A 25,670-nucleotide genomic window follows, 5' to 3' on the forward strand; every position below is an offset into this window, starting at 1 on the left:
GTGAGCTTCAGAATTAAACTCATGGGTGAAAGGCCAATACAATGGTCTTCTACTGTCAAGTAAAATTCTCAATGTGAGTTAGGTTAGGTTTTTCTGAAACTTGGTTGCAATTTTACGTGGGTTTGCTCACCACTGGCGTCAAGTGCTTGCGAGTGTTCTCAGGACTGGTCCTTTAGCATGGCTTGGGATCTTAGTCCCCACGGGACCCTGGAAAGCTCTATCTGCTTTCTTTATAGCCTGGCTGCCAACTTTTTTGAGCTGCAGAGTCTTCTTTGCTCTCCAGCCCCACCCCTGGCTCTCTGCACTTCAGAAGATCGTTTTCCTCCCTGTGGTCCTGTCCCTCACCACTGTGCAGAGCTTTTCTGCCCTGGCTGAAGGTCTGGAGTGCCTCAGAGGGATTTCACTCAGTTCTCCTGTCCTGTCTGACTTGGGCATACTGTTTCTCTACACTCAGTGAAGGCCTGGGGCTAAATCGTGGTGAGAAAGTGCAACTCACAGTGCAGCTTGAGTCTTTGGGGTCCCAATCAGTTAAGTCAGCCCATTCATGGCCACTAAAACCTTGTTAAAGATTTGGCTAGTTCCGCGCTGGCCCCACGGCTTAGTGGTTAGGTGAGCGCGCTCTGCTGCTGGCAGCCCTGGTTCGGATCCCGGGCGCGCACCGATGCACTGCTTCTCTGGCCATGCTGAGGCTGTGTCCCACATACAGCAACTAGAAGGATGTGCAGCTATGACATACAACTATCTGCTGGGGCTTTGGGGGGAATAAATAAATAAATAAATAAATAAATAAATAAAAATTATAAAAAAAAAAAAAGATTTGGCTAGTTCCTCTTGCACCAGCCCATGACATATCCCTCCTCCTCCCATCACTCCACCAGAAGTGAAAGAAACTGCAGGTCTCCACTCTGCTAAGAAGGACGTTCTGGATTTTTGGTACATTTAGGTTTCTTTGCAACCTAAGCTCTCAGGATAGGTTTTAAAAATATGAATTTGTAGTTTATGTAGCTTGTTAATGTTATCTTGGTGTTGGGGGCAATCAATGTCTCATGCTTTCCTACTTCCCAACTGGAAGTGAGAATCCCCAGTCTGAATTCAGTCAAGTTGCAGCATACAAAATTAATATACAGAAACCTGTTGCATTTCTATACATTCATAATGAACTATCAGAAAGAAAAACGGGGGCTGGTCTCGTGGCTTAGCGGTTAAGTGCGCGCGCTCCGCTACTGGTGACCCCAGTTCAGATCCCGGGCACGCACAGACGCACTGCTTGTTGGGCCATGCTGAGGCGGCGTCCCACATACAGCAATGAGCAGGATGTGCAACTATGACATACAACTGTCTACTGGGGCTTTGGGGAGAAAGAGGGGAAAAAAAACCTAAAAGGAGGAGGATTGGCAATAGACGTTAGCTCAGGGCCGGAATTCCTCAGCAAAAAAAAAGAAAAGAAAATGAAGAAAACAATCCCATTTACATTTGCATCAAAAAGAATAAAATACCTAGGAGTAAATTTAACCAAGCAGGCAAAAGACCTGTACTCTGAAAACTATAAGACATTAATGAAAGAAATTGAAGGCGACACAAACGAATAGAAAGATATACCATTCTCATGGATTAGAAGAATTAATATTGTTAAAATGTCCATACGACCCAAAGCAATGTACAGATTCAATGCAATCCCTATCAAAATACCAACGTCATTTTTCAGACCTAGATCAAATAATTCTAAAATTTGTATGGAATGACAAAACAGCCAGAATAGCCAAAACAATCTTAAGAAAGAAGAATAAAACTGGAGAAATCATGCTCCCTGATTTCAAACTATACTACAAAGCTATTGTAATCAAAACAGTATGCTACTGGGGCCGGCCCAGTGGTGCAAGCGGTTAAGTGTGCGTGCTCCACTGCAGTGTCCCGGGGTTCACCGGTTCAGATCCCCAGCATGCACCGACACACCGCTTGGCAAGCCATGCTGTGGCGGGGTCCCATATAAAGTGGAGGAAGATGGGCCCAGATGTTAGCCCAGGGCCAGTCTTCCTCAGCAAAAAAAAAGGAGGATTGGCAGATGTTAGCTTAGGGCTGATCTTCCTCACACACAAAAAAAACAAAAACAGTATGGTACTGGCACAAAAACAGACACATAAATCAATGGAACAGAATAGAGAGCCCAGAAATAAACCCATGCGTATGTGGTCAATTAATCTATGACAAGGGAGGCAAGAATATACAATGGAGAAAAGACAGTCTCTTTAAAAATCATGTTGGGAAAACCCATTCTGTCATGGGTTGAAGCCCTGGGGCCAGGCATGGAGAAGGTTTACAGGAGAGGAGCCACTTAGAAAGATATCAGAGCACTGTACAGGAAGACTCAGGTTTCAGGTCAAGGTCTATTGCTTCATAATTGTGTAGCCTTAGATAAGTTAATTTCTCAGGCCTCTGTTTCCTCATTAGTAAAAGAAGGTGGTTGCAAACTCAATATCAATGGAGACAGAAGGTGAATTAGCTGAGCAGAGATGGTGGCAATTCGGAGAGCAAATGATTCTTTTAAAAGGCACTGTTGCATAGCTCCAGCTGAGTGTTGCCATGTAGGGGTCAGAGCCTAGTGTTACCAAATCCCCCAGTTGTGAGTAAAGCTGGAAATTTATGGCAACTGATTCCACTTTTAAAAACTATTATTTGGCCCAAAGAACATACTTCTGGGTCAGAGTGTAGTCCAAGAACTGTCATTTTATAACCTCTGCTTTGACTCCAAGAGTCCTTCAAGTGTAATAATTGGGTGTCAAGTTTCTTTGTTTTTGGCTTGTGACCTCTTGATATTCAAAGGCTCTGGATGGTAGTTGTAGCTGGGTATGACTAATAAATATTAGGAAGTAAATTAATTGTTGCTTCAGGAATATTGTTTTTTAGATAAAATCTTTCAAAACATGAGGTCATGGGGGAGTAGGAATGATGAAGGGGATCCCAGCTTGGTGGTGAGGCAGTTGAAGATCATTGGGCTAGGTCATCCAACACTTCTATAGTTCCTGACACATAACTGCCCTTCAAGAAATATTTGTTGCATGAGCAGATGGATGGATAGATGCATGGATGTATGGATGAACGGACAGACATGGATAGATGCATGGATGTATGGATGAATCATGGATGGGTATGTGGACTGATGGATGGATGGATAAACACAATATTATAGTCTCATCAAAAGTTCAAAAAGTCTTTGACTCTATGCATAATTTAGAATCACATGTCAGGGGCGATCAAAGAATGTACTAAGTAATGGCTGATTCCAGCTTCCAATACTACCCCTTTCTCCTTCTTCAATGCCTCGTTACACTTCGGTAACATTGCTCTTTCTCTCTTCAAGTCACTTTAGCCAGATTTCATCTGCATAAAAATTGTTGATGGCTTGAATGCACACATCATTTGCCTCTTGCCCAACCCTCTCTAGAAATGTCCCTAGGACATATAATGACACTAGGACATATAATGCAAGGATTTAGTTTTTACAAGAGGAGCATTTGATGCCAAATCATTTTGTCTTCCCCTTCCTAAGAAGGGTGTTATATCAAATAACAACAGAGAATGGAAAAGGACTTGATAACCAACCAGAGAGATGCTAGGGTTTTAGAACGAGAGACTTCAGAAGGGAAAGGATATGGGGTAGGGGGAGATGACAGAGGGAAAGCACATTTCAAGAAAGATTAGAGTTATAAAATAACCTGACATTTCTTCTCTTTCTTTTACACAATAAACACTTCTCAAAACTACACAAAAACACTTCCTTGTGATCTATTCATCAGAAGCACAGGTAGAGGGTATTTATCATAGCAGGGCACTTATTTCTAGAAAGCTAGACATTTTTGAAACTATAAATCCCTGTCAGGAAGCCATGGCACATGATTTACAGAGAATGTTACTTTTGAGAAACAGAAAGAGATAATGACTCTTTAAAATACACTCAGTGTCATTGTTGCTTCCAGCACAAACCTCACTGCATCAGATCGTTATGGTGGTGGCTAATTGGATGATTTTTCTGCTTTTTAAGGGCAAGGAATATACTTCATCAAAACCAATTGAGCTTTTTGACTATTCAAAAGCTGATGACCTGTGACTGAAGCTAATCCAAGTGTCTTTGCCTCTAATAAGAAACCTGATGAACTGGTGATGAGAGGAATAGCTGAGTAGAAACTCTAGGAAAAGCTCCAGAAAAGCCAATCAGGGTTCCTGATAGTGAAATCAATCTTATTCTTGATCTTCAACTCCTCCAAGCACCCTCATGACAAATGGAATGGGTATTCTCTCTCAACCTGGATGACCATGATTAAAGCTTTGGAAAACAGAAACTAAGAGAGTCAAAAATAGAAGTGTCATGTCCCCAAGGATTGTGGCAATGGCTTCCCCCAGCCACCAGAGGGCTCTAGAAGGAGGAATAACCTATTTCTGTGCAGGCCCAGTGGCAGGACCTCAGCTCTGCATATCAAACTCAAACGAAATCCATAAATTACAAGAGGTTCTTTTTTATACACAGTTTTCAAAACAAATATGGCTCTTGTTGCCTTAAAATTACCTATAGAGGCAGGAGAGTGAAGCAGAAATGGATTCAAGATGTGCTCTGCCACATGTTTGGAACAGGAGTCAGCAAACTAGAACCCCTGGGTCAAATTTGGCCCACCATCTGTTTTGTCAATAAAGTTTTACTGAATCATAGCCTAGTCATTTATGTAACGTCTACGTTTTCTTTTGTCCTACAAAAGCATAGCTGAATGGCTGCAATAGAGACTATGTGGCCCAGAAAGCCAAAAAAAAATTATTAATTACTCCTAATCTAGAAGAATCATTCAGCCTCAGTGATTTTTAGCACTGACATCTATTTAATAATGTGAATCATACATCTCCACATCCTCTAGTTCACAGGATATTAAGATGCCCCAAGATGCCTCTATAAAATCTTTCTAAATAAAACTCTATTAGCTACACACCTATTAGAATGGCCAAAATAAAGAACATGGAAAACACGAAATGCTGGCAAGGATGTGGACTAATAGGAACTCTCATTCATTGTTGGTGGGAATGCAAAATTGTACAGACACTTTGGAAGATAGTTTGGCAGTTTTTTACAAACTTTAATATACTCTTACCATACAATCCAGCAATCACGCTCCTTGGCATTTAATCAAATGAGTTGAAAATTTATGTCCACACAAAGCCAGCATATGGATATTTATAGCAGCTTTGTTCATAATTGCCAAAACGTGAAAGCAACCAAGATGCCCTTCAGTAGGTGAATGGATAAATAAACTGTGGTACATCCAGACAATGGAATATTATTCAGCAATAAAAAGAAATGAGTTATTGATGAAAAGACACGGAGGAGGCACTGGCCCCATGGTGTAGTGGGTAAGTTTGTGCGCTCCACTTCAGTGGCCCAGGGTTTGCAGGTTCGGATCCCAGGTGTGGACATACATACTGCTCATCAAGCCATGCTGTGGTGGCATCCCACATACAAAAAATAGAGGAAGATTGGCACAGATGTTAGCTTAGGGACAATATTCCTCACACACACACACACACACACACACACACACATACACAAGACATGGAGGAAGCCTAAATGCATATTGCTAAGTGAAAGAAGCCAATCAGAAAAGGCTACATACTGTATGGTCCCAACTATGCGACTTTCTGGAAAAGGCAAAACTATGGAGACAGTTAAAAGATCAGTGGTTGCCAGGGATTAGGGGAAGGGAAGGATGAATATGCAGAGCACAGATGATGTTTACAGCAGTGGAGGTATTCTGTATGATACTATAATGGTGGGTACACGTCATTATACTATTGTCCAAGCCCATAGAATGTACAACATCAAGAGTGAACCTTAAGGTATATTGACTGTGGGTGATGATGATGTATCAATGTAGGTTTGCCAACTGTAACAAGTGTAGTACTCTGGTGAGGGATGTGGATAATGAGGGAGGTTATGCATATGTTGGGTATATATATATGTAGGGGGTATAGGGGAAATCTCTGTACCTTCCACTCAGTTTTGCTTTGAACCTAAAACTGCTCTAAAAAAATAAAGTCTATTCAAAAAAACCCACCTCTATTAGTTAATGAGATTGTGAGGGCCATCAAGAGCTGTTTGCCAACTGTTTCCAGTTTGCACCTTCTGAACATCTGATTCAACTGTACTTCCCTGCTGTTGGGTAGGACCATGTGACTAGTTCTGGCCACAGTGGTTAAGTAAAAGTTACATATATAATTGCCAAGCTGAAGCAAGACCTTCCAGAGCTCTCTTTTCCCTTTGGCTCAACAAATGGGAAATTCAAGCTTGTGACTGCTCCGAGCGACAATGATGAGCAGAGCCCCCAGCTGACCTCTGGTGGATATAGAGCAGAGCAAGAAATAAGGCTTTCTTGTTCTAAACCACCGAGCTTTAGGGGTTGTTTCCTCAGCAAAATCTAGCTTACCTTGACTGACATAAAGATGATCAATAACTATGGTATTGTATTTTCAAAACTGTTACTTCTCCCTGCCCTACTCTCTTGTCAGTCAAAGACATGGCACATTTAAGGAAGCAAAGTTGACCCAGGCATGAATTTCAGTCTTCACTCAAAAATCTCTTCAACAGCTAAAGGACTCTAAGCACTTTATCCATGGAAATTTCTACTAAAATCTTGGTCTCCTATTTTCAAGCACCTCAAAATTCCAAGAAGTCTCTCTCTCACTTTCTTCCCCCTAAAGAACTCTCCTATTCACGCCTGTCTGTCAAGCCACTTGGTTTCACCTTCACACAGCGTGTAGCCTCCCAGGGAGAGAAGTTCTTCCTCCCTGATCAATTTTCTCCCAAGAATCACAGCTTTTGCCCCTCTTCAGAGAGCACAGGAGGAGAATGATCCTAATCAAGTCAAAAGGCCAGAGAACGTTGTGAACCCCACTGTGAATCATCATCATTTCTGCTAATATTTGAGTGTCTCTATTGCCATCTATTTTGTTTTCTTTCTCAATCAGTTCAGAAATCAGGTAGGAAGCAGGTGGTTATTAGTTTTGGGCCCCTCAAACCCCACCGAAGACCAAATGGGAGCCTCTCAGGAAGTTTCCGTAACAACAGTTCAATGGTCACACATTATCCCTTGCTGTGTGGGAGGGTCATGGCTGTGATAACCATGGAGAGTAAGATGGTCACTCCTTGGTGCAGCCTCGTACAGGGACGGGTCTTTTCCATCTAAGACTCCTTCCTGACACTGTCAGGTTTGCAGAGTAATCCAATTCCCATAGTCCAATGGTCCAATTCCGACAGAAGATCAACACTTTCACTACCTGTATGCAAAGGGCTCCTTGAGCCCCCAGAGCAACCTCAGTCTCTACCAGCAGGTTTCCAACCAATTCCAGACAGCCCCTCCTCCTCCACACTGTCAGCCAGTTCTGCTCTTCTTATCTTCCCATCCAAACCTAAAATCTCCCTCGTTGCACTGATGCAGAAGGAAATGCACAAGTACTTGAGGAAGATGAGCAAAAATTCACTGGAAAATACCCCCTGAAACTCTCCTTGCAATATCACGTGATGCCTAGCTGTTTCATCCTTCAGACATACAACTTTGACTTCTTCACAAGTGTTTTCTGGATGTTACTGTGTAGCGCCAGAGAATGGCAACTTTGATCAAGCCATGGAACTCACCTCTGAGACCTATAAACCATGGCTGACTGATGACCTGCTACATCCCCTGGGTGCATGATGACTACTTTCAGGGCTATAAACAAATTCAGCTGCTGACAAAGTCCAACCTACAGCTTTCTGATTATAGAAAACAATCTGGAATCTTCTTTTATTCACTCATAAAATCCAGTGGGTCACCAAGTCTTGCTGCAATGTCTTGCAAGACTCTCTTCTCTTTTCAATTTTCTCTACTCTTATTCTTTTTCAGATCCATGGCATCTCTTGCCAGGACAGTAGCAATAACTAACTGGTCCTGTTGCCCACAGTCTCCACCCGCTGGAGTCATCGCCATAGTGGTCACTGTGGAATATGATTACCTGATTGCCTCACCACGGCTCAGCACAGTGGACAAGAGCATGAGTGTTAGTGTCGGAGAAGAACAAGGTTCAAGTCCTGCCTCTGCCACTAACAGGGCAAGTCCTTTAGCCACTCCAGGCAGTGCTTTCTTCAACTCAGACTAGGAATAACAATGGCACCTATTTGGTAGAGTTTGGGAGGACTGAATGGAGTAATGCAAGTAAGGTTCTTAGCACAGTGTTTTGGCATCCAGTAAGTGCTCAATAAATGTTTATTATTATCATATATTGATATATCAATATCAATGATTATTATATATTATCATATAAATCATGATATGATTTATATCATATACATCATATAATATATATTATCATATATGTCATATGTCACCCATGACATATATCATATGACACATCACATATCGTATATCATATTATGACATATTGTATATTGTATCATATATGACATATATTGTATATTGTATCATATATCATATAATCTGAGCATTTGAGGCCCTGCAAATTCTGATCACAGCAGATGTTCAATTCCCATCTCCTACCAATCTGCACAGTGGATCTGACTCCTTCATCCAGAGGGTCTCCCCCTATACTCCCCAGACACTGCTGGTCCACAAACCCCTCAACTGGAATATTGGAACTTTATTTTTACCTCTAGTGTGCCTGCCCCCAAAATGTAAAAAGAACACTCATTGTGTCATATATTTTCAACAAAACTTTTCACTAGGAGACAATACTCTAAAATTACCCATGGACGTGGATGTTACTTTCTGAAATCTGGACATATTTTTTGATGTCTAATCATCTTTATCTCTAAGAACGAAGACCATCTTTTCCAAGCTGAAATATGCTGCCACCTCTAATGCCCACATGTATACTCTCCTCAGACTCACCAGAAGGCGGAGTGCCTGCATAAAGTAGGGAGCTTCAGGACTCCCTCACAAGGGGACAGTTATTTGCTCCAGAATTCATAATCCAGTGACACTATTTTCTTTATGATTACCAGAGGCCCAGAAGATGGAAGCATCTCAGCTCTTGCAGTTCTTCATCAATACTTGTCATAGCACAGCCCACGCTTCCTATTATTAAAATGAACTTTTCTGTGATCTGCAGTCATCTAAATTTCAGTTACTGACTAGAACACCTGAGTTACCTGAATTCTGAATTGGTGAGGTTTCCTATGCATGCTTCATTTCATTCCTGGTAGCTTATGCAGAGGGGAAGCATCACAATGCTTAAGAGCACAGACTCTGGAGCCAGGCTGCCTGGATTCAAATCCTGCCTCTGCCACTTCCTAACTGTGTGATCTTGGATAAAATGCTTAATCCTCTGTGCCTCAGTTCCCTCATCTGTAAAATGGAAATAACCACGGCACCTATCTCGTAGGTTGTTGTGAAGATTGAACGAGTCAATATGTGTAAGTAATCAGAACAGTGTGCGGTACACAGTGAGCACTACATGCGATTTCATCACTCCTAACATTACTACTTTGTGGTCAGCAATCACAGTTGTCCTGGAGCATCAGAGACAAGTAAAAGAGGAGCAGGTGCTGAATCAGCCATCTTGAAGGCAGCTCAGCAAAGGAAACCTTGTCGATAGATTCTACCCTACTTGGAGTCAAGGCTTCCAGCAATGGCCACAAGAGGGGAAGAGGCAATGCAAAATTAAAAATAGAAAGGATTACTTATTTACCCTCAACTTCACTTTCAGAAATTCAGGATGGTTAAAAACCCATAGGGAAAGATATGGCTCTAATAACTGGTGATGGTTCATAAACAGCCACCGAGGAGACTCCAACTATTGAGATACTTATTGATGGGGGACCTTGGCAGTGCCCAGAAATACTGCTCTGCCACGAGACACAGACTCCCCATACCTCACAAATATTTTCACCTCACAACATGATTTCCATGTTCCCTGCAGTAAGAATACTTTCTCACCTCTATCATTCCTACAAATGTCTACACATATTACCTGAGTTCACTTTTATGGATTTCCACTATTTTTCTTTCCAGCTTCTGCGACTGCTTGGGGAAAATCTCAAACTCACTGATGTAATTCTCAGGATGCTCATCAGGATCATAATCACCGAGCTCAGCTGTAACCAATAAAAAATAGAGAGAGAGAGATTAAAAACAACAAGAGCAGCGTGCACCTGGAGGCTCCTGCCACCCAAAAGTAGAGCTTGGAATAAGCTCACCCAAGAAATGTATGTATATCCATGGAAAGACCACAGCCTGAGTGTCTAGAGGCTCATATTCTAGTTCAGATTTAACTGTGTGGGCTGCTTGGGCTCTTGCCAACCTCTCTGGGTCTCATTTTCTTCATCTATACAATAAAGGAATTTAAATCACTGGTTCTCAATGGGGCCCTATTGGCATTTTGGGGGTTAAACAATTCTTCATTGTTTCAGACCGTCCAAGGCATGGTAGGACATTTAGTGCCCCTACCCTTAAGGTACTAAGTGGTAGTGGCACACCCAGTCATTGTGACCACCAAAAGTGCCTGCCCCCCATATTTCTAAATGCTCCCCAGGATAGAAAGTGGCACTGCTTCTACTTGGAAACCACTGGACCTTCCTCAAGGATCCTTTCACAGCTAATTTTCTCTGAGTCTAGGAATTCCCTGGCGGGAGCCACCTGCTCTGACATTTGTGCAGGTGTGTCTCATTCAATGAAAAAAATCACAACATGAAGGCCCCCAAGAGGATTGCACTTAAAAATAAATGGATTGCTCTTCAAATTAAAGAGTGTGTATCTAAGTATGGACAAGCATCCAGATGAAGGCTGCTGCTGGATTCTAATATAGGGCACCTCCAGAGGGCCCTTAAGGGTAAAAAGAAATGCCTGCACATCTCTGAGCCCCTGGAGGATCTAGGAGAGGATGGACCTAGGATGTGCATTGACCACAGCCTGGAGCAGCAAAGGTGATGCTCTGGCAGTGAGAATACTTTCTACTGATTCCACAAGCTTGCTAAGGAAAATGAGCTAGAAGGGGCAAATATCTCAGGAAGAAATGGCACCGGAGAGTAGATTAAAGATGGTGGGAAAATTGTATTAGAAGAATTTGATCACTAATATGACTTTAAAGTAGACAAAAATCAATATGTCTTGAGCACATCTGCGAAATCACATCCAACTCTGTAATTTGTCTCCACTGTCCCTTCATTGTTGAATCATCTAATGACTGTAAAAGGACAAAACTGGGAGAAGAGCAAAGCTCTTTAAAGCTTCTTAACAGAATCCAAATTACAGAGTTCTTAAAACAACCTAAAATGTCTACCACATGGGGAAGGACTTATAAAATAAGACCCAAAATACCATCAACCATAGGGGGGAAATTGGTTAATTTGATCATATAAAAATTAAAATATTTCTGCCCATTAAAGGATATCAAAGTCAAAATAATAGATGGTAAGTTGAAAGAATATATTTGCAAAATCTAAAGCTGACAAGGGCTAATGTCTAGAATAAAGAAGAAATCCCTACAAATCAATAAGAAAACAGGCAGGAAAATGGTCAAAAGATATAAATAGCCAATTCATAGGAGGGAAAACCCAAAGGGCTAGTGTATGGAAGGATGCTCAAACTTACCAGTAATCAGAGCTCTGCAAACCAAAATAAGCCATCACTTTACACCTTTACACATCACTTTACACTTTACATAAGACGGGCAAGAAGCCGAGGAAGTCAGATAATTCTATGTGTTGGCAGAGACATGAGGAGATGGACATACTTATACACTTCTGGAGGATTCTTAATGCATGTAGCTCTTCCAGACAGCAAGCTGGGAGTATTTAGTGAAACATTATGACCCAGCAATCCCACTTATGGGCACATATTCTAGAAAAACTCTGGCTACAAAAAAGGATATGGAGGCAACTTGGTGTTCATTGTTGGTGGGAGCAATAAATAAAATGGGCGGTGTACCCCACTGGATACTCTATAGCAATTAAAAGCAACAGAATAGATGTACACTCAGCAATGTGAACAAGTCCCCAAAACAGTATTCTGAGCATAAAAAGGAAGAAATAAAATGAGTTCTATAACTCCATTTAATTTATGAGATGTGCAAGTATATACACACAAACAATACTAATCATTTTATGAGGATGTAAGGAAAGTCAAAGATATGTATGAACCTAGTTGTTGCCTTTAGGAATGGAAATGGAGAATAATGAAAAAAGGGAAATCACTCAATCTATTGACAGATGGGCCCAAAGGGACCAATGATGAGGATGGGCCATGAACTGATGATTAACTCAACCTAAGTTTCAAAAGAAACCCACATAATGTACCCACACATGCACACAAACACACACACATACATATGCCCCTGTGGTCCGGCTATGGGCCTAAAAATTTAGGAGATGGTATAATCCAATGCCCCCATTTTCCACAGGGAATGGACCACAGATACGAAACTGGGTCATCTTTAATGCCAGTTTCAGCTTGCATGGTGGTTGGTGAGGGAGGGTGTTGTTTGTGGGGGCACTTTTCCTTCCAGGAAAATCTGAGGTACAATGGACTTGTACTGCTAAACACTGCAAGTAAGAAGCCTGGCAAATGCCACAAAACTAACAGAAGAAATGCCATGGAACCCACACAGGGTTCCTGACAAGGCAAATGTCAACGCATCCCCCATCACAGGCCCTGCTTTCTTGTCCCTTAAAGCTTGTCTTGAACTCTGACTTCACCTGAAACAGAGGCAGTTTATAAACGATTAAGGGCTTCTAACGATTCAACTGTGTTTTCCATACCAAAAAGAGTTGAGTAAGCAGCTTGTGCTTCTCTCTCCTACATGTGAGGTCGAGGGTAAAGTTGTGGCAAATGACATACAGCACTCTGGATGGCTCACAATTTGAAACAGGCCCTAGCACTTTTCTAAGAGAATTTCCCTGTCAGAAAAATCCAAAAAGTTGAAGCAAAAGGATGAGTGTGATTGGGTGATGGTAAGCCTAAAGGGCAAGCTTGGCCATGGCATTTCCCCTGCTCTGGGGAGGACTCATTCCAAGTGAACTTGCGATACAAGACGTTACAGCTCTAGGGCCAACTCCTTCAGGAGCCTTCCCTGACTCCCCCTGCTGGGTCAGGGGCCCTCCTGAGGTCGTAGCAGGGATTCGTGTGTCCCTCTATTTAGTTATTAACACATCATCACAATGGCCTGTGTACTTGTCTGTCCCCCCACCCCCACCCCCCACAGGGACTTTATACTGCAGTGCTTGCCACCTAGCAGCTGTTCCGTAAATGTTCGGAGAACACAAGTAGAGAAACAAAGCATATGTTGGTGCAATTTAGACAAGTGCCCTGGTTCACTTCACACATTTAGTGGAGAACTTATGATGTGCCAGCCACGGTAGGCTGCAGTGAAAAAGACACCGAGAGTCCTACTTCTGTGGAATTTAGATTCCACACAGGGGGGAATGCAAAATAAGTCCAAAACAACTCAACAAGATAATTTCAGATACAAGTGCTTAAAAGACAACAAAACAGGAGTGTGAGAAAGAATGACGTGCAGGGTGCAGTCTACTTTAGAAGTAGACTTCTCAGAGGCAGTGACGTCTGAACTGAGTTTTGAATACCTAGAAGGAGCCACAGACCCACATGTGTTGAACACACCAGGCAGAGGTGATAAGGACAATAATGTCGCCATGTTGCTGTTTTGTAGAAGGAAAACGAAAAATATTTTTACAAGAAAGGATATAAATAGATTCCTGGGGTGCTGTGTGTTGTGTTTGTTTTGCAACTGGTATTTTGAAAGAAAATGCATGCATTGCATGTATCGAATATGCTCACTGTATTCAGTGTGTACAGGTAGCAAAACTCTAGGTGGCTGTCTGTTCTTTATATACTCAGAATATATTGAAGCTTAAATCATGCTCCTTCAAAGAGCACCAGCAAACAAGAAGCCAAAGAAAAGTCACGTGGCCTCCCGTTTTCTCAACATTTACTCCACATTCCTGATCACTCTCCCTAAGCATAAGCAGTTCCGACACAGCAGATCGTTATCTGCATTTGTAATAATCTCTAGAGCTGCTGAAGTATCACCCGAGCATCAGAGAACTTAATGAGTTCAGCTTTTACTGGATTTGCCTCAAATGGCCCATGGACACTGCTGCATTTTAGCGCTGAAAGGTCCTTTTGAGGTCTGCCAGTCCATTTCCAACGCTACAGCATCTGTGTGTGTGGTCAGTGGTAACAGCATTGAGGGATAAAAGAGGGCCCTAACCGTCTGGATGGAGCCTGTGTGGCTTTATTTCAAACGTCAAACAGGATGGCGAGCTTCCCATTACAGACCCATATTGAGTTTGTCCTTGGAGAATTGACCATAACTCACTAATGCCTAAACGCATTCTGAAATCCTCTATGCCGGTCTGTTGCTTGGATTAGTATCGATTCACTTTTCCCTTATGGAAGACAGTGCTCCCTAACTGGGAATCTGCAGTCTTCACAGGGATGGAAGATAACTATGGGGTTTTAACATCCTTAGCTCTGATGCAAGAAAGGCGGCTTGCGGAAGCACACACTCCACCTCGGGGCAGAGGGAAGAGTGATTTCCCATCACAGCATCACTGTAGTTCTGACTTGACACATGAATATCTCCAAGGGTTTTAACACCTCTGCCAAAATCCGCCACACAGCACTCGGGTGCTTTCAGGGGGAGGGGAAGCAGCACAGACACACTCTTCAGACCTCTCAGAGAGCACACATGCCTGGAGACGAGTCCAAGGAACTACGTCACAGCACAGAGCATCCCGGGGACAGTGTTGGCAACAGTGAAACCCCCCGGACAGGGATGGCTGTCTCTCTGAAGCTGTGAATGAGGCCTGGAACTCTGATGGGCAGACGACCGTCATGATCCGCTTATGACCCATCGTGAGCTCCTTTGTTATTCCAGACTCTTTACGAGGGTGACGTGCTCACTTGGTAATCTCCCTCTCCATCCCTCCTCTCTTCTCCTATCTCCCCTCCCTGCCCTCTCCTTCTCTCATAAACATGTCATTAGCATTCATGCTACAAATTGCTGGATCACCCAGGTCCCTCCAAACTGGCCCCGCTGCCAGCTGCCTCCCAATGGGCCCAGGAGAACAGAACACCTGAGTCCTTCTTCACTTGGGTCCTGGGCCCATCCCCATGGCGATGCGCTGCCTCGGGCCCTTCCCTCAAACAGCTTGTTCTTACAGGTGGAAACATCCAGAAGCCCACCCTGGGTCATATGTGCTTCTGTTTGCCACTGCCTCACACTCTGGGGCTTGTTGAACCCTGAAAATAAGTCTCCTGAAATCTTTACACGGCAGTGAAGGAGGTATGACCACCCCATTTAATATATGAAGAAACAAACTAAGGAGCTTAAATAATTTGTCTGGTGTGGAATCACCAGGAAATGAGAAGTAAGCTTCAAACTGAGGTACAACAGACTGTGACCTGGTGCTCTCCTCACCATGACCCATGGCTACAAAAGCCGAGAATTAGACACCGTGTACATGTACACATATATACATATACTACACATATGAATACGTACACGTATAAAAATGCTTTGACACTTCATTTCAAATGTCTGAAATGACACCTGTTTGACACCTATCTCCCTGGACACAGTTTCCTCCCTCAATATACCCATTAGGCCAACACCTGGCGGCCAGAGCTCAGAGCACAGAACACCCCACGTCCCTTCAGAGCCTCTTATCAAGTCACGCACTCAGGCCCCTTTGAAAGAGAGACTCTGAGCTCTACCACAGGGCCTGGAGGACCTTTGTTCTTGCAGAGGCCCCTCTGACCACCACAGCCCAGCCTTCCACCAGGGTGCCACTGGCTCGAGGGGTAAGGTGAGTAGGGGCTGTGTTGCTAAGTACCCAGCCCTGCCTGAGCTCAGACCACGAACACGGGCAGGATGGGCACAGGTGGGGGAGGAGGGGGGCTCTGAATAGCCAGAGCTCTACAGTCCAGTGCCAGTGTAGGGGGGGTGAGGGTGGGGCAGCCACGGCCACACTTACCTTGAACAATACAGGCACCCAGGTAGGCAGCGTCTGAAAAGGAGCAGAGCAGTCGGCCGTGGAAAATGTCTCTCTTAATTTGCAGGAACAAGAGGTACCTGCAATACAAAAGGAGAAAGAGTCGCCCTCAGTTTTGGCTGAGGCCTGGAAGAAGAGGAAGGATTGTTCATGCCTATCTACTGGGTCACCAGAGCCCTACCCAGCTCCAAGGAGTGGCCGAGACACGCCAAGCCCCTCAGAGGACAAGCAGAGGAAACTGAGAGGGGCCCTCTGAGTCCAGAAAATCTGAAGTGTCTGCGGCAGCTTCCAAAGCTGGGTGGCTGGCCCTTTTCAAAGATACACGAGAAGGACTGAGGAAACCCACAGGGCCCAGCAGTGACTGTTCCTGGCAGGAACTCCCACATGATGACAACCACGGCCACTGTCACCACCACTCACACCTCAGGTACATGCTGCCCAGGTTCTGTGTGAAATGGAGAGTCAGGAGATGGAGTCAGTCAGTATACGAGGACCAGTCTTGGGGGCAGACAGACTCACAATAGTCAATCTCAGAATCTCAGAAAGACTTGGTTGTGAGGCCAGGAGCCAACGTCTTCACATCTAGAGCTGTTGTCTGTTTAGTGTCCTCTCCCCTTTCCAGGGACGGCAAACTCAGACGCCACAGAGCTAGGCAGACCTGATAATGAGTGAATTGCGAGGGCTGAGGGGTCGGGGGGCAGGATGGAGAGTGCTGGCTCCCGTGAAGGGGTCGCCCTGCGCAGCTCCAGCCAGGGCTCCCACAGAAAGGCAGGCCAAAGGCGTCTAGCTTTTCGAGAAAACCAAGGAGACTGGATTTAGAAGTGAAACCCTTTGAATTATAATGTTGCAACAAATTCTGTTTTTGAAAACACTGTAGAGCCAAACAAAAAATACACAATTCAGCCAGGGGAGGGGACAGGCCAGTTAGGAACCCCTGGCTCAGGCCCCTCCTGTCACTGTCCCCTCTGCCCTCTGCGCTGATCAAGCCGTCCTCAGATCTGCTGTCTTTCTCCTGTCAGCCAGGTTGGTTCTCTCCTTCAAGGCTCAGGCTTGGGTCTACTGGTTCTGACTAAAGTTACTTTGCAGATGTGTACAGCTTCTTCCTGTGCTCATTTGAGAGTTTAACTCTCAGAGACCCATCTTTATTTTCCTTTCCAGGTTCTTGGGATGGGGAGGGGACACCACTCAATCCATCCCAGGTACCACCTCCAGTGCTCAAACAATCTGACCTTTACTCAACTTGTGAGAATCATAGGCACAACCCCATCCAGAGAGTGTCAGTAAGGAGCTCAGATCACACAGGCGCTGCCACCCCCAGGCGCTGGAGCTCGCCTTCTCTGGGCGCTGGTTCCCCTAAAGCACACTGGACACCCTGCAGGGCTCAAGGGCTCACTGGTGTTTCCATTTGAGGAATCTTTATCCCACACTTGCTTTATACGTGCACAGTGCTGGGCACTGGGGACATGGTGGTGGCTCAGATGACACTCTCTGTCCCCAACTTTGTATGGAATTGTGTGCAGGGGATAAAGGCAGTCCCTAATAAATTTCATATCTAGAGTTTGGTGTGCATTTTGTCAGAGGAACAAGATTGCACTTGGTAGATAAGGACCCACAGCAGCTCCCTAAACCGGTGCCTCTCACACTTGAGCGAGCACGTGAACGACCCAGTGGAGATCTTGTTAGAATGTGGATTCTGGTTCAGTGGGTCTGGGTGGGGCATAAGAGCCCATATTTATAATAAGCTCCCTGGTGATGCTGTGCTGCAGGCCCATGGACCACACTTTGAGTAATAAGGTTCTAAACCAGAGGTTCTCAGCCCTGACTGCACGTTAGAATCACCTGCTGAGCTTGTGAAAAATACCAACACTGTGGTCCCTACCCCAGACCCAATTAAATCAGAATCTGGGTCTCCACAAAAACTTGTGTGCAAATGTTCACAGCAGCATTATTCATAACAGCTAAAAGGTGGAAACAGCCCAAATGCCCAACTGATGAATGGATAGAAGAATGTGGTATATCCATACAATGGGATATTATTCTGCCATAAAGAGGAATGAAGTACTGATAGATGCTACAACATGGATGAAACTTGAAAATATTAAGCTAAGTGAAAAGAAGCCAGTCACAAAATACCGCATATTGCACAATTCCACTTATATGAAATGTCCAGAACAGGCAACTCTATAGAGACAGAAAGTAGATTAGTGGCTGCCAGGGACTGGGGAAGGGGAGAATAGGGAATGATCCCTTGGGCACTGGGTTTCCTACTGGGGTGATAAAAATGTTCTGGAATTAGATTGTGGTGATGGTGGCACAACTTTGTGCACACACTAAACCCACTGAAGTGTACACTGTAATGTCTGCCCCTAAATACTAACACTTTTGAGAATCCAAATTGCCTTAGTAGAGTTCTCAAATTTTGACATGCTTTAAAATTACCTGGAGGGCTTATGAAAATACAGATTGCTGGGCCCCATCCCAGGTCTGGGACAGGGGCTGAGCTCCCAGGGGATGCTGATGCTGTGGGTCCAGGGACCTCACTTGGAGGACCATGGCCAGAGACCACTCAGAATGTCAATATCACAAAACACTTGAAATGATCGAATCTTTCCTTTTTTAAAGCTTGTAAACTACCAGGCCAAAGGTCACGAGGTTTCCTCTCTACTTGCTGACTGTATGCACTGAACACAAAGCATTCCTTTCTACTTTTTGATGAGTTTTGTAGTGAAAAAGAGTTTTGAATAACTGTTTACTGATGAATGAGAGGTTTGGGTTCTAATCCCATAACTCAGAAATCAAGTGTGACGAAAGCTTCCCGAGAAAAGAAAATCAGCTTTCACAACATCCGAGCTTGGGTCCCTGCTCATATCAGTGATCTCTAGAGAGAACCATGGATTATCGTGGATTCAGCATAATCCACTCAGCCTTACAAATGGCTTCAGGTTCAAACGCTCATTTTTTAATATGACAGCCACCAAATAAATAAATAAATAAATAAATAACGCCTCTTCCTTTGGTATCACTCACATGAAAGGATTAAGGAACAAAAGCACAAGAGGATCTGGGGCCTACATTACTGTGCACCATTAATGACATTGCTTCTCTACCTAATATGAATTCAAAGACGGCTCTTACTAAAAAATTAAAACCAACATACGTTGATTATATTCAATTGTATACAGCATTTACAAAAGCCTCAGAAATCTAAAGAATTGTAAGATGACTGCATAAATGGAGAGACAAAGGATGAAAAATGATTTCAAATATCCTTTTTTGTGAGTACTTTTGGTGTTTTGTTCTTTTAAACCTGCCTTTTTCTCAATGTTCCTTTACCCCTGAGCATGGTCATGAGTGTGGTCTTAATTCCTCATATATTAAACTCTTCTTAAGTTTTAGGTTAATTTTACAATAAAATAACAATTTATAAAACAGAAAACCTAAACACTTTCAAGATAGGGTTTCAACCATAAATACCAGGGACATTCCACAGATTCTAGATTCGTTTTGAATTCTAAGGACTGTGTTGACTAAGAAAAGCCCATTTCTACCTGTGCAAGGACATGATATTGTCTTAATTTCCTGAGGAGACATAAAAATGTTCACAATTTTCCACTATTCATACCTTAGCTATTCAGTCAAATGCAGGGAAATGCTAGCAAGTTTAATTGAGAGGGGTTTAACCAGGGTTATTAACTAAAACTTTGTACTCTTACTTTCAAATGAGACTTTTGTCATCAATAAAAGATCCATCCTTAATTTATATTGTGACACATATTCAATTTTTACTCCCCAGACAAGAATTTAAAGAAAACAAATGACGAAAGTGAGCCATTTTGGCACCTGACAAAATAATGCCTGGCATTAGTATTTGATTTGATCTTCCCAATCACACAGTTAGCCCCTGGAGGGCAGGGTGTATCTCTCTGTTTTTTCTTTTTGTTTTTCATACAGCCCCCACCCCCTGGACTATACAGAGAGTAGGAACTGATGAAGAACTTGTCAAATAAATGAATAAATTTTTCAAACCAAAAGCAGGCCAAAGCCACACACTGTATGATTCCATTTATATGAAACAGCCAGAACAGGGTCTTTTTGGGGTGTCTTTTTGGGGTGATGAGAAAATGTTCTGGAACTAGATAGTCGCAATGGTTGCCTAACACTGTGCATGTTTGTAATGCCACTGAATTATACACTTGGAAATGGTGACACTAACTTATATGTGTGAATTTTACCTCAATTAATAAAAAAGCTGGCCAGATTGCAAAATACCAACACCACTTCTAATGTCCATCATCTATGTATCCGTCCTTTCCACACACACACCCTGCCCCCGCCCCCAAGCACGAACCTCACTAAATGGCTGTGCACAAATTAATAGCAGAGAACGAAACCATCTGCTCCCTTCCAACGTCACCTCAGTGCCACTGTGGTCAAGCTTTACTGACGCTCGTGGATAACAAGAAAGCAAAGTATCCAAGAAACCCATACATTCCCCTGCAAGTGAAGATCAGAGCAAACTGCATTTGCTTCTCTGCTGCGTTCAGACCTATGCAGAGCATTCTGAGAGATGGTTATGCATAGTGATCTTTACTGTCACCTCATCAGATCCTCATCAGCAACTAAGCACACATCGGCTCTTCTCCATCCACCGAGTTGGCCCTCCCGGGACCCTGCTCAGCTGCATTGACTGAGGCTGTTCACAGAAGGTGGGCTGAATTTATCTACTCCCAAGTACCTCCACAGTAAAATTTCAGAGTTTTATTTATATAGATCTTACACATTTCTTGTATGTTTATTTATAAGAAATTTATGTTTTGTTATCGCTATTGTAAAAAGTAGCACTTTTTCCCATTGCATTTGAGAAATAGTTACTGCTTATGTATAAATAAAGCTGTTGTTTTAGGATATTAACCTTGTACCCACGGACACAAGCCATTATTAATTGTGGGTAGAGGGTGGGGAAGGGGGGCTGGTGGAGAGCTTGGAGAGATCCCGAGAGGACACCACCAGGTTTAAGTGCTCTCTGGAGCTCTGAGAAGGATTCCTGCACCCCTCAGCGCCCCAGGCTTGGCTGAATGGAGTGAGGTGTCGAGGCCAGACAAAGAAATCGCAGAGTAGTTTAGGGGAAGTGTTCTGTTTGGGACTGTGAGAACACTGAAGAAATAGCGGCATGATGTGTTTAAGCAGAGATGAAACCTTAGAGAGTATACACGAGTTTCCCTGAGGCTGACGCGTGGCACGGAAGAGGCTGAGCAGTTTCTGCCTGTCGCAGGGGTGAATACAGAGTGCTGAGCCAACGAGTGAAAGAGACCTGGAGTGGGGAGCACAGACGGCAGAGTCTACAAACTTGCAGGGCAGACCATGGCAGGAACCACAGGTCACGACAGCATGTGCTAGTGCACGATAGAGGCCAGGTGGGACCAGTTACCTCCAGAGAGGAGGCAGCGGGGAAAGAGGCCAGCAACCAAAGGCCAAATCACATAAGTCACGCCAGGGGAGGACTCAGAGGACTGTGCAGGAGAGGGCCATCCCCCTCACTGCCATGATGGCATGCAGCTTCCCCTGCCTCAGGATGCCACTCTGGGGATGGGAAGCTCTTGATATGGGAAAAACACCCCAATATAGGGTATGAGCTCTCAAGTGACTATGTTTAAATTACAAATTCACTGAATAATTTGCTGAAAGAGATCAAATTCTTAACTGGCCGATCCTGAGTTACCCTGAAGTGGCAAGATTCAACTTTTTGCCCCCAAAGGAAATAGAGGCTCACAGCAGGCTGAATTCAGTCATGGGGAAATAATGTCACATTTCTGCACATCTGAGTCATGGTGTGTAACTTTTAAAAATCTTTTCATGCTAACATAATTTATGTGGTTACTAGACCCTGTTAGACATGTAATTTTTGTCCCCTTGATGTGTGCCACCACATGTACACACACTGGGCTACACTGCACAGTTCTGAGGACAAGGCTAAAAGCTACTGATTGTAAGTGAGAAGAGTCACTATGTCTTACACAGCAACATCCCTGCATGGAAAGCAAGGACTCTGAAAACCAAACACCCAAAATATGCCACTTCATTAACACCTTGTTTGCAGGCAACCTATTATCTGAATATCCTTGAAAGAAAAAGAAAAAAAAAAAGATCAACAGCTTAGTCCACTTCTGTACCCATAGATGTGCAATGATGGAATAGGGAAATGTGCAAGATATTCCCTCAACACTGCCCAGATAAATTATGTCACTCACCTGCATTTCAACCTAGTAGACAAAGAATGCTTAAAAATCTGATTTTAAGATTCCAGTTCCAGGTAGGATGGACTAGTTGCATCCCACCTTGTCTCTCTCACTGAATGCAGCTGTAAAACCTGGACAGAATATGTGCACAGCTATTTGAGGACTCTGGAAAGTAAACAGCAGCAAGCAGATTAGAACAGTGGTCAAAGGACCACTGAACCAGTGTTGAGTTCACCACGCTTTTCCTTCTGGTATCTCCAGACAGAACTCAGAGACGCCTAGAAGGACATCAACGTGGACAGAGAAAGCTCTAGGAGACACTCTTAGTTAAGGCTCAAGGAGCAGAAAAGGGGGTTCTGATACCAACATCAGCAATAGCCAGGGGGCTAGAGATTTCTTTTCTGGAAGGTTTGTAACCTGATTTCTTTAATAGTTATCAAACTATTCATTATGTATATTGTATTGGGTGAGTTTTGGTAATTCGTGGTTTTTGAGGAATTGGTCCATTTCATCTGAGCTGGCAATCTTATGTACATAGAGTTGTTCTGTGGGGTCGGTACTGATATCCCCTCTTTCGTTCCTAATATTGGTAACCTGTGTCTTCTATTTTTTCTTCGTCAGTCTTGCTAGAGGGTCATCAATTTTCTTGATCTTTTCAAAGACCAACTTTTATTCTCATTGATTTTCTTTATCATTAATCGATAACCATAGCAATTTGGATGAATCTCCGAGTTATTAGTGCTGAGTTACAGAAGCCAGTCTCAAAAGATGACATGCTGTATGATTCCATTCATTTGTCATTCTCAAAAGACAAAACCATTCTGATGGAGAACAGGTCAGTGGTCACTTGTGGTTAGGGGAGGAAGGTGTGACTACAAAAGGGCAGCACGAGGGAGGTTTTTGGGGTGATGGATCTGTTCTGCATCCAGACTGTGTTGGTGGTTACACAAATCTATCTATCTGTTAAAATCCATGGAACTATACACCAAAATACAGTCAATTTTACCATATGTCCATTCAAAAATTAAATTTAAACTGACTCCTAAGGTCAGAGGAGAAAACACTTCGGTTTAAGAAGTTTTCCAACTTTAAGATTTATATCCAATTAAGTAACTGTCCAATTAATTAGTTTTTCAATAAAGTATTTCTCTTCCTTAAAAAATTTGAGGTCACCATAAAAATAAGTTTGATTATACCTATCTTCAACAAGATTTGGGGGAAGAAAGTACTCTCCTGTAGTCTCAGTGGAGTAAATTACTATAAGCTCTTTGGATGGACATTTATCACTAAGGAAATGTAACATGTGTATACCTTTTGATCCAACAATTCCACTTCTAGGAATTTCTAGTGCAGATGTACTTGCACACGGTGTAAGAATGTACATACAAGCATGTTTAATGCAGCATAATTTATAATAGCTAAATACTAGAAACAACATTGATATCCATTAAGTAGTAAATTACATACATGCATACAATTAACTATCAGAAAACCATTTTAAAAGTGAGGCCAATCATCAATCACTGATAGTGAAAAATCTCTAAAATTATTAAGAAAAAACAACCAGGTGAAGAATATAAGAGATGATCTCATTTTTGTTTATAAAAGGCTTAGATATGTTGGGGGAGCTTGTATATACATAAAAATTCCCAGAATGATATATAAAATACTGTTAACAATAGTAATTTCTTTGGGGTGGGCTTGGAGATACAATGGGGAGGAGAAAGGAAATAGTTTTGGTTTTAACTTTTAACTTTTCTGAACTTTTAGAAAAGACATGAACATGATACTACAGTCACGTGACCCTTAATGATGGGGATATGTTCTGAGAAATGTGTTGTTAGGCAATTCTGTTGTTGTGCAAACATCATAGAGTGTACTTACACAAACCTAGATGGTATAGCCTACTACACACCCAGGCTATATGGTATTAGTCTTAAGGGACCACCATAGCATATGCTGTCTGTCGTTGATGGAAACGTTTTAAAAAATTCTAGATTGAAATAATAATGCCTTTGTACAGAGTTTGTTAATCGAGACAGCTGATCTTCAGCTAACCCTGGGAAACACCATTCCTGGGAACACCTCTAGACAGAGGGATCTTAATAAAGTCATGCAAAGGACCTGAAAGTCAGTCATCACTGGTGAGTGAGATGGGAATGGAGAAACGTTCCTCCAAGGAATTACACCCTCTCTGCCTACTCAAAGAAAGTCAGAGCATAAAAGCTATCCCCATACCAAGAAGGAAGCTGTCTGGGGTCTGCAACCAGACTCTTTAGGTAAATTCGCAGATGAGTCCGAGGGGTTGGACCCAGTTTCTCTGGGTTAACAATATATAAGCCCTAGCTTATTTTTTTTTTTGTAATTCATATTAAAATCAATATTTCCAGGACATACATACAAGAACACAGATAATAAAAGATGTCGTCAACCACAACAACCAAACCAGGTTTGTGATCTTGAGAAAATTACATAATTTTTGTTCATGAATGTCATTAACAACAGGGCACTGGGTGAGGGGTAAGATGCTTGCCAGTTCATACAATCAGTGAGTCACCTTGTCTGGTTTAGAGATTGAATCTAATATAATTCTTTTTTCCAGATTCAGATTCCATTTGTCAGTAGATTGAAATTGGCCAGGAGTCATATGTCAATCTTTAAACTACTTTTATAAAATATTATAAATTTTGTGTTGGTTGTTCAGATTTACTAATTGTAGAGACAAAGCTCTTAAGCAGCAAATTCTTCACAAATTTTAAATTTTTTCTTCTATTAAGTATTGAAATACATCTTACTTTAGAGATAAATTTATATTTCAAAAATGTGTGTAGCCTAAAATAATAGTTCATGACATTTAAGAACCAAAGTCAAAGAACCATTTACTATAAAGAAGTTTACTGGAAAATTGTCCAAATATTTTTAAATATTTAAACAAAAATATTAAAACTTGGTAGATAAGGGATAAAGCTAGGCACCAGCTATTTTTTCTCAGGCATGTTCGTTGATTCTCATTATCCTGCATATCGTTCTACACAGAGCCTCCTGAGACCTCTGTCCTGCTACTTCCTCTTGGATGCTTGTCCCTACTCTATTCCAGCCTCACCCCAAGAGCCTGACCTCTCTGGACCTCCCACACGCAATGCTGCCCCTGTTTTCACCTCACACATCTTTTCACCCTCTCCCTGCAGCACCCATTGCCTACAGCAGCCCTGGGTTAGCCTGCCCCAGAACAACCCGCTGACTTCCCTGCACTGGCAAGACAGAGTCTGCTCTTGAGGGGTGGGAGAGGGAAGGGGGAGGAATAGGAGGGGACAGAGGAGGGAGGGAGGAGGGACAGAGGGAAAGAGGAAAAGGGGTGGGGGGAGGGAAAAGAAGACAGTTAAGGAATAGATATG

General features: G+C 42.9%; 1 protein-coding gene across 1 annotated transcript in view; it reads right to left on the minus strand.

Annotated features, from left to right (window-relative positions):
- LOC131419954 (FERM domain-containing protein 3-like) overlaps positions 1-25,670 on the minus strand; it is a 182,496-nt gene that overhangs the window by 83,939 nt on the left and 72,887 nt on the right. Inside the window, exons 4-5 of the mRNA XM_058565581.1 lie at positions 16,022-16,119; positions 10,000-10,123 (exon numbers count right to left, since the gene is read on the minus strand). Of these exons, the coding sequence (XP_058421564.1) occupies positions 10,000-10,123; positions 16,022-16,119 (222 nt within the window). The remainder of the gene's footprint in view (positions 1-9,999; positions 10,124-16,021; positions 16,120-25,670) is intronic.

The sequence above is a fragment of the Diceros bicornis genome, chromosome 22 (genome assembly GCF_020826845.1).
Source record: "Diceros bicornis minor isolate mBicDic1 chromosome 22, mDicBic1.mat.cur, whole genome shotgun sequence".
Classification (NCBI taxonomy): Eukaryota; Metazoa; Chordata; class Mammalia; order Perissodactyla; family Rhinocerotidae; genus Diceros; species Diceros bicornis.